Source organism: Lucilia sericata, unplaced genomic scaffold, assembly GCF_015586225.1.
Source record: "Lucilia sericata isolate MDLA Ls3-8-SP2 unplaced genomic scaffold, ASM1558622v1 Contig000362F_arrow, whole genome shotgun sequence".
Classification (NCBI taxonomy): Eukaryota; Metazoa; Arthropoda; class Insecta; order Diptera; family Calliphoridae; genus Lucilia; species Lucilia sericata.
Genome location: NW_023994381.1, coordinates 311,800 through 322,709, shown reverse-complemented (window position 1 = coordinate 322,709; position 10,910 = coordinate 311,800). Strand labels below are relative to the sequence as shown.

Below are 10,910 nucleotides of genomic sequence, written 5' to 3'. Positions count from 1 at the left end.
TTTAATAAAATAAAAATATTGTTTGTGAATAAGAGGGTTAGAATATTATTTATTATTAAAAAAGTAAATAAATTATCAATTAAAATAACAAAAAATTAATATTAGATTACAAAATTGTAAGTATGTAGTAGCAAAAATACAAATTATATACATATTATTTTTTATCAGTCAATATTGGGAACTTATAATACCGTGAAGGTCTCTACCATTGTCGTATAAGAAATATATAATGATCTTTATAGAAATGTGACCAAACCACTACCATGGAAAGTTGTTAAAAATTAAGATATCTATGATAAAATCAAATTTAATAATTTTATTTACAATTGTGGGATGTTTGTACTCTCAATTGATTAGTAAAAAGTTCCCTATAATTGATAAAATAGATGCATATTTAAGACAAATAGTTTGTGCAATTTTTGAGTATTTCGCATAATTTTACTACGGATTAAAATGAATATAAAATTTATTAATTTTTTGTCCTAAAAATATAATGAATCCCTAGGCAGATGTACATATTTTTACGGATTGTGGCAACTCTAAATGGTGTACTTTGACAGTTGTATCTACCTCAAATAAAAATATGAGTGATCAGCTGTTGAATTGACTTCACCTTATGAGTGCACCCTGACACCACCTTATGTGAATTCGTGGTGCCGCCGTCTTTCCAATCCTAACCGCCGTCGTAATTTCGATCGCCTTCGCACTCCGTTCCTCACATTGTTTTGAACACGGATTTTATGCATTTTGAAAATAAAAAGCTATAAATTAAAAAAATACAAAAAATGAATACTAAAAACAATCAAGTACTTTACGCTGAAGATGAATTTGGGAAAAAATTGGATAGGTGCATCACCGATTCTATTGTAAAAAGTTGTAAGTTGGAAAAACAATATTATGTAATCAGGGTTGTGATGAATCCAATCACTGTATTCTATGACAACCCCGAAATTCGGGAATGGTAAATGGATTTCGATTATGATTATTAATCGATTATTGCTGTAAAACTCTATTATTTTGTAATCGATTCTACACTACCAATTTTATACTGAACTTTCGACTTTTTGTGCAAAATGACAGTAAAAAAGTGCAAATTCGTTGAAAAAAGGGCTAAATTCAAGTTTTTGAAAGTTGATTAAGCCATGTAAAATATATGCGTAATGTAGCCAAAAGTCTATTTCAAATTGGTCAATGTATTGATAACAATATAAGTTTTTTTATTGTGCAATAATTCTAACAAATCTTTGTGCTAAAATTTTATTATTGTGTATCCGTAGTAGTGTTGCCAGAAAAATGTTGACTCATGTCCCCAATCTTAAGCTTGATGTCCCCAAAAATCCCCACTATAATTGAATTCCCCATAGTTTCCCCAAAATTTGTTTATGAAAAACTCTCATGTCCGTCCGACACAAATATTTTCCATTCATATGGCCCCGGAATACAGTTAAAACATCCATTCATATACGGTAGTTTTCGCTTATAGTGAGTAGAGTAAGTCCTGATGTTGAAATGCAAATAAAATTGGATTGTTTTACTTTCTGGGACATTTTTGGCCAACAAAATGAATCATAGGATTAAGTACAGAACAACTTACTTTATTGCGATTTTCAGCATGATAATGAACCAAAGTTGATCTAAGAGTTGTTATTGGGTAATAGGACCCAAACTCTTTGATTGTCCATCAAAATTTTCCGACTCAAATCCCTTAGAGATGCTGTTCGGCGTTTTGAAGTGCTGTTTCGGATCTCGCCGTTTTAGAAAACATTGCAGGAGCGAATAGCTTAAAATCCGATTGGGAATCATTACGAACTACACTAGTAACTAATCTATTCCATAAAGGTGTTTGGAACTCAATGGGACCAAAGATTTTCATAAGAAGATCAAAAATTTGCTTAAGTTTCGAACAGCTATTTATGGAGTTATTTCAGTTATTATTTTCTTGTAACTCACATCGAAATGGAATTAAAATTTTGTTGTTGTTATTATAATGTAGACACATATTATTATCATTTATATAATTTTGAATAAATCAATTAAAATAGAAAATATAGCACTTTGTATACAATGCCAAAAAAAGTTGCTTAGGTTTCGAACAATACTGTATATATAAAACAGACTGTTTGTTTGTTATTTCACGGCAAAACTACTGAACCGATTTACATGAAATTTAGACAGCTAATAGGTCTAACCCCAAAAGGAACAATAGGCTGTATAAGATCTTGATCGGATGCCACGCCCCTTTTTACGCCCACTTTTTGTAAAACTATTATTACACCAATTTTACAATCACAATATGCCAAAACTACTAAACCGATTAACCTGAAATTTTGCATATCGATCGAAAGAACTATTGGCTATATAAGAACTTGATCCGATACCACGAACATTTCTACGCCAACTTTTTATAAAACTATCCTTAGCTATATCTTATCCTATAATTATATTAAAAAGAATGTTTGTTACGCTTTCTCGGACAAACTACTGAACCGATTTACATGAAATTTAGAACACTAATAGTTCTATTCTAAAGTAGAACAAGGGCCTATATAAAATAATGATTTGACGTCACGATTCTTCTTATGCTCACTTTTTTCTATACAATTGTTATACAAAATTTTCATTCGAGACTTACAGAAAACTACTGAACCGATAGATCTTATCTCAGGACCAGAATCGGACGCCACGCCCCTTTTTACGCCAACTTTTTGTAAAACAATTATTAAACCAAATTTACGTTCAGGCGTACAAAAAACTACTGATCCGATTTTCATGAAATCTATTATAATGAATGTTGTGGTATGAACAGTACGACACATTACATCTTCAAAACCTATAATATATAATAATAAATATATATGAAACTCTTTTTTTACTTTTTCACTACATAACTAATAAACTTATTTACATAAAATTTGGCGTTTAATAGGTCTAACCTCAGAAGTTAACAAGTTAGAGTGCTATATTCGGCTATGCCGAATCTTAAATATCCTCCACCAGCAAGCAACTTTTTATTAAAAACCATTTAACTATCTAATTTTTAGATAACTTGACTTCATATAAGAGCTACGACAAATTATGGGCCTCCAGAAAAAGAAGTGATTCATATGTATGTACACAAAACATATTTGTGTCGAATTTTATCAAGATAGCTTTATTTAGCAATAAAATATGTGAATTTAAATAATTTTCGGAAGAGAGCCTTATATGGGAGCTATGACTAATAATGGACCGATCCGGGGAAAAATTGTTAGAATGATTTATACGTATACAAAACACACATCTTGAATTTTATACCGATAGCTTTATTCATCAATGAAACATATGCGTTTAAATGTTTTTCGGAAGTGGGCCCTATATGGGAGCTATGACCAATTATGGTCTTATCCGATTCATATATAGACGAAACATATTTGTGTCGAATTTTATCAAGATACCTTTATTTGACAATTAAACATGTGCGTTTAAGTGATTTCCGGAGCTATGACTAATAATGAACCTATCCGAAAAGAAATTTGGTAGAATGATTTGTATGTATCCAAAACATATTCAGCTCGAATTTTATCAAAGCTTTATTTCTCAATGAAATATGTGAGTTTAGGTGATTTTTGGAAGTAGACCTTACATGGGAGCTATGACCAATTGTAGACCGTCTGAGATCTACGTTGGTAGTATGATTTCTATTCATATTATATTTGTATGTACAAAATTTTGTGTTGATACCGATATATTTTAGGGAGTTATTAATGATAAACTTATATCCGGGAATATACACCTTTGTCTGGGGGCTATGGGAATTATTGGATCAATTGTTATGAGTTTGAACATACTTGATCCCTGGCACAAAAAAATAATAAAGGGTGTGAAGTTAAATTCGTCGGCCAGATACGTCCCACACCACATATGTCAAATACGTTCCACATACTATAAAATTCGTTTTCAAATGAATTAAAATTTATTTTTTAATAAAACGAGCACCAAATAAAATGTTTTTTAAGAAATAAAGTAAAATTATATTAAAATATATTCAAAAAATTAATATATAAAATAAAAATTAGTTAAAATAATTTTATACTCGTCAAATATGGTAGTAAAATATAGAATTTTCAAATGCAAAAAACAGACACTTGGAGAAGACATGAATCGGGGTACCGGCAGAGTGGAAGTAGCCCAGGACTAGTTCTTTCCAAAAACATATAGATTGTATGCAATTCCAGCTCTGGATAATTTTGACGAATTTTTGAAAAATCATCAAATTTTGCCAAAAATAGTGGAATTTTCAAGTGGCTCCAAAGAGCATTTGGAGAAGACATGAATCGGGGTACCGAAAAACTGGAAGTAGCCCAGGACTAGTTCTTTCCAAAAATGTATAGTTTATATGCAATTCCAGCTCAGGATAATTTTGACGATTTTTTGAAAAATCATCAAATTTTGCCAAAAATAGTGGAATTTTCAAGTGGCTCCAAAGAGCATTTGGAGAAGACATGAATCGGGGTACCGAAAAACTGGAAGTAGCCCAGGACTAGTTCATTCCAAAAATGTATAGTTTATATGCAATTCCAGCTCAGGATAATTTTGACGATTTTTTGAAAAATCATCAAATTTTGCCAAAACTAGTGGAATTTCCAAGTGGCTCCAAAGAGCATTTGGAGAAGACATGAATCGGGGTACCGAAAAACTGGAAGTAGCCCAGGACTAGTTCTTTCCAAAAATGTATAGTTTATATGCAATTCCAGCTCTGGATAATTTTGACGATTTTTTGAAAAATCATCAAATTTTACCAAAAATAGTGGAATTTTCAAGTGGCTCCAAAGAGCATTTGGAGAAGACATGAATCGGGGTACCGAAAAACTGGAAGTAGCCCAGGACTAGTTCTTTCCAAAAATGTATAGTTTATATGCAATTCCAGCTCTGGATAATTTTGACGATTTTTTGAAAAATCATCAAATTTTGCCAAAAATAGTAGAATTTTCAAGTGGCTCCAAAGAGCATTTGGAGAAGACATGAATCGGGGTACCGAAAAACTGGAAGTAGCCCAGGACTAGTTCCTTCCAAAAATGTATAGTTTATATGCAATTCCAGCTCTGGATAATTTTGACGATTTTTTGAAAAATCATCAAATTTTGCCAAAAATAGTAGAATTTTCAAGTGGCTCCAAAGAGCATTTGGAGAAGACATGAATCGGGGTACCGAAAAACTGGAAGTAGCCCAGGACTAGTTCTTTCCAAAAATGTATAGTTTATATGCAATTCCAGCTCTGGATAATTTTGACGATTTTTTGAAAAATCATCAAATTTTGCCAAAAATAGTGGAATTTTCAAGTGGCTCCAAAGAGCATTTGGAGAAGACATGAATCGGGGTACCGAAAAACTGGAAGTAGCCCAGGACTAGTTCTTTCCAAAAATGTATAGTTTATATGCAATTCCAGCTCTGGATAATTTTGACGATTTTTTGAAAAATCATCAAATTTTACCAAAAATAGTGGAATTTTCAAGTGGCTCCAAAGAGCATTTGGAGAAGACATGAATCGGGGTACCGAAAAACTGGAAGTAGCCCAGGACTAGTTCTTTCCAAAAATGTATAGTTTATATGGAATTCCAGCTCTGGATAATTTTGACGATTTTTTGAAAAAAAACATAAAAAGCATATGTTACACAAAATCATAAAATACATTCATACATACGTAGAAAAATTACCTTTCGATCCTCAACACTTGTGTTGTTATAAACGATCAATAAAAGAATCAACATTTTGCGAATTTTCTCAAACAATTGCTTCATTTTTTTGAGTTATTGTAGAGTTTTTTTTCAATTTTCACAACGAATACGAAAAATATTACCTGAGAATGGTTATCGTGATAGTTCACTACGCGCGAACGGTCAAGTAGAGTCGAAGGGACTCTATTTTTACATTATTATTATTACCTGAGAATATAAAAAACACAAGAAAAAAATTGTGCTGTCATAAACAAATTACAAAAATCATATATAAAAAACGGCGATCCCAACAACAAATTAACAGCGCCCAAAACGATCAAACCTATTGTCAGCGAAGCAATAAAATATGCATAATTTTCATGGAAAACTTACAACAATATTTTGCTACCTCAATCACTCTCATTATTTATTCACAAAATGAAATTTTGAACTGCCGTCAAGATAATTCTTTAAAAAGAGTTCATTGAGTGATATTTAATATTAACAAAAGTTTTTACACGTAAAAACTGTTAACGAAAATTCAAATCAAATATCAAATATTGAGCAACAGAAGCTGATTTTTGAAATGTTTTTCATAATAAGAATAATAGTATCGACCTGAAACTACCTACATTTTGCGCAAAATTGTATGCTTTTTCAAAAAATCGTTAAAATTATCCAGAGCTGGAATTGCATATAAACTATACATTTTTGGAAAGAACTAGTCCTGGGCTACTTCCAGTTTTTCGGTACCCCGATTCATGTCTTCTCCAAATGCTCTTTGGAGCCACTTGAAAATTCCACTATTTTTGGTAAAATTTGATGATTTTTCAAAAAATCGTCAAAATTATCCTGAGCTGGAATTGCATATAAACTTTATATTTTTGGAACGAACTGGTCCTGGGCTACTTCCAGTTTTTCGGTACCCCGATTCATGTCTTCTCCAAATGCTCTTTTTATCCACTTGAAAATTCCATCATTTTCGGCAAAATTTGATGTTTTTTCAAAAAATCGTCAAAATTATCCTGAGCTGGAATTGCATATAAACTTTATATTTTTGGAACGAACTGGTCCTGGGCTACTTCCAGTTTTTCGGTACCCCGATTCATGTCTTCTCCAAATGCCCATTGGATCCACTTGAAAATTCCTCAATTTTTGGCAAAATTTGATGTTTTTTCAAAAAATCGTCAAAATTATCCTGAGCTGGAATTGCATATAAAATTTATATTTTTGGAACGAACTGGTCCTGGTCTACTTCCAGTTTTTCGGTACCCCGATTCATGTCTTCTCCAAATGCCCTTTTTATCCACTTGAAAATTCCTCAATTTTTGGCAAAATTTGATGATTTTTCAAAAAATCGTCAAAATTATCCTGAGCTGGAATTGCATATAAACTTTATATTTTTGGAACGAACTGGTCCTGGGCTACTTCCAGTTTTTCGGTACCCCGATTCATGTCTTCTCCAAATGCCCTTTTTATCCACTTGAAAATTCCTCAATTTTTGGCAAAATTTGATGATTTTTCAAAAAATCGTCAAAATTATCCTGAGCTGGAATTGCATATAAACTTTATATTTTTAGAACGAACTGGTCCTGGGCTACTTCCAGTTTTTCGGTACCCCGATTCATGTCTTCTCCAAATGCTCTTTGGAGCCACTTGGAAATTCCACTAGTTTTGGCAAAATTTGATGATTTTTCAAAAAATCGTCAAAATTATCCTGAGCTGGAATTGCATATAAACTTTATATTTTTGGAACGAACTGGTCCTGGGCTACTTCCAGTTTTTCGGTACCCCGATTCATGTCTTCTCCAAATGCCCTTTTTATCCACTTGAAAATTCCTCAATTTTTGGAAAAATTTGATGATTTTTCAAAAAATCGTCAAAATTATCCTGAGCTGGAATTGCATATAAACTTTATATTTTTGGAACGAACTGGTCCTGGGCTACTTCCAGTTTTTCGGTACCCCGATTCATGTCTTCTCCAAATGCTCTTTGGAGCCACTTGAAAATTCCACTATTTTTGGCAAAATTTGATGATTTTTCAAAAATTCGTCAAAATTATCCAGAGCTGGAATTGCATACAATCTATATGTTTTTGGAAAGAACTAGTCCTGGGCTACTTCCACTCTGCCGGTACCCCGATTCATGTCTTCTCCAAGTGTCTGTTTTTTGCATTTGAAAATTCTATATTTTACTACCATATTTGACGAGTATAAAATTATTTTAACTAATTTTTATTTTATATATTAATTTTTTGAATATATTTTAATATAATTTTACTTTATTTCTTAAAAAACATTTTATTTGGTGCTCGTTTTATTAAAAAATAAATTTTAATTCATTTGAAAACGAATTTTATAGTATGTGGAACGTATTTGACATATGTGGTGTGGGACGTATCTGGCCGACGAATTTAACTTCACACCCTTAAAATAATATGTGACAAAATACATCAAAATGTGAGCGTGTTTTACACAGACAGACAGACGAATATAGCTAAATCGACTCAGAATTTCATAAGGATCAAGAATATATATACTTTGTTGGGTCTCAGATTAATATTTCATCCATTACCACTGATGATGGTGGAGGGTATAAAAAAACTCTATATGATATTGATTGGATGATACGCACATTTTTATGTTCACTTATTGAATAACTGCTAAAACACCAAATTTCTAGGCTAAATATAAAAAAACATGAACCGATTTTCAAGAAATTTGGCAACATACAGTGTTTGAGGAAGAGAATGTTTAACACACCAAATCCGAATAAATACACCTATAGCACTAATTTCGGGCCTGTTTATGATATATAATTCTCATAATATATGCAAATTATTATTTAGTAAAATTTTTAATCAAAAATTTATTTTTATATGAAAACTCTAAAATGTTTGTAGATCCTTAACTAACTTTACGATTAAGTAAAATAAAAATCTGTATTCAATTTAATTTATTATCAAAAATCGATTTTCATCTAAAGCGTTTTCCACCGGAAAACTGTTTTTATTTAAAAACCTGTAATCTGCTGTATATTATCAGAAAATAACTATTTTAAAACAGAATCTTTATTAGATCTTAAATGAATGTCTACGATGCCACATTTGTATGCAGAATAAAAACTACTGAACAAAAACCGCTTCTAAAATAGGAAAAATAATATATTCATATTACATTTTCACTTAAATTCGAATTTTAATTCGGCTGTGGTTCCTTCCTTTAACACCTAAATCTATCTAGAAAAACATTCATATTTCCCCTTAAAATTTCTATTTATATAACTCTTTAAAAAATTACTTTAAATGACTCTCAATTTGAGAAAACAATAAAGATCCGTAATCACTCATATTTTCAATACAAATTGAGTTTTATATAAAAAATTTCAATTTATTGTTAATCGAGATAACAATAAAAATCTATGATCAGGTAAATATGCCATCAAAAAATTATCTTGATATAAATTCGGCTGCCATTTTTCAAATGCAGCTCAAATCTGAAAAACCATGAAGATATGTGTTTGACTACTCATTAGAGTGTCCCGAAAGACAGCACTTTTGCAAATCTTATATAGGTAGACCTCTCGAACGATGCATAGAAAGCAGTGTTCATATAAAATTTTTATAAATTTTTATACCTTTAGAAAATTATCAACCAAAAATTCTGTATATAGCGCCGTATTTATTCTAAGCTTTTCAAATTAAATAATAGCTAGTTATAATATAATATAAAATATACCCTAGGTGTAAACTAGTGAGGGGACACTTAAAATTGTTTTTTTCCATTGTACTTCAGAATGTAGATATTTTACACATCTATTGGAGACACAATTGTTATTTTCCACTAATGTCTAACCAGCTGGTTGTACCCTATTTGAATGTTTTTGGTCATTCATTACGAATGTACTCTTTGTAATTCGATTACAGTTTCGAAGACAGTCGCCACTTTACTGTACACCAAGTAAGCAAGAGAGTGGCAGTCGTCACTTAACTTTCTCCCGAGTAAACGAGCGAGGGGACACTTGAAAAAACTTAAGAATTGAAGTTGAAGAGAAGAAAAATAAACATGATCAGTTTTGTCTGAGTGCAAAGACAATGAACAGTTATACTATTTCATCACTTTTTAAGTTATTTGATTTTTATGTTAGTTGACTTTAATAAGTTGTTTAAGACAGTTCTCATTAAAAATTCTGTTGTGTGAATTTTAAAATAAAAAATTTTTTTTTAATTTGATTAAAAAATAGTAAAATTTAAACAAGAACTATTTACAATCTGGAAGAGTGAATTCATTTAAGATGAGTTAAAATAAAAAACTTTAGCAGAGATTACTGAAAAAATAATCTTTCCTTAATATAAAAAATTCTATTCTTTCAGAATCACTTATGTGTATTAATGAATTCCAAAGTTTAAAAGTCCGATTTTACTGAAGATACAAATGAGCAGCAATATTAAAAATATTTATTTCAATATCTATTTAATCTAGAAATAAAAATAATGTTTTCAATTGTTTTTTTTTAATAAGTTTTTAGTGTTATACTTCAACGGACCGGTTATTTAACCCTACTGCAATACCTGTCCATCCACGAGCTACTTGGGGACACTTGACTTTCCCCTAGGATACGTCAATAGCTAGTAAAGTAACTAGTAAAAGAGCTAGTAATGTGACTGACTCCAAAGAATCCATTTGAAGATTACCATCCATTGACTACTTTTGACTACCCCTTGACAGTCTCATTGTAGACTGTAGAGTGACTATTGACTTCCTCATGTTAAAATGGTTGGTCACCTGGGTAGTCGGGTGGCTAAGGGCCACCTTAAGTGGTAGGTCAATTGATTAGTTCGGGACTGTCCCGTCGAACTGCTGGGCATTAATACGACTATATGCAAATCGTTTTTATATGCAGATGATGTTCCTTTACTGTTTAGCTGCAGTCGTGATTTTAGTGATGTGTTGTGTACTAATATAGATTATTGCCTTCGAACTATCTCTTGCTGGTATGTAAGAAACTATTTGTCTATTAACGCTTTGAAGACTAAGGCTATTGTCTTTAATCCAATGTTAACTTCGATGTTTTTATTAATGGTGTTAAAATTGAGTTTGTGGATCAAATTAAATTCCTAGGATTTATTTTGGATAGTAAACTTAATTTCAGTTCGCATATAGGTTATACGGTTTCAAAAGTATTGCACACTTTACGCAAAATTTTTTTTATAAATAT

General features: G+C 31.2%; 1 protein-coding gene across 1 annotated transcript in view; it reads left to right on the top strand.

Annotated features, from left to right (window-relative positions):
- Nucleotides 1-633: 633 nt before the first annotated feature.
- LOC119604099 (MICOS complex subunit MIC10-like) overlaps nucleotides 634-10,910 on the top strand; it is a 69,570-nt gene continuing 59,293 nt past the window's right edge. Inside the window, exon 1 of the mRNA XM_037956551.1 lies at nucleotides 634-876. Coding sequence (XP_037812479.1) covers nucleotides 786-876 — 91 coding nt within the window. The 5' untranslated portion in view covers nucleotides 634-785. The remainder of the gene's footprint in view (nucleotides 877-10,910) is intronic.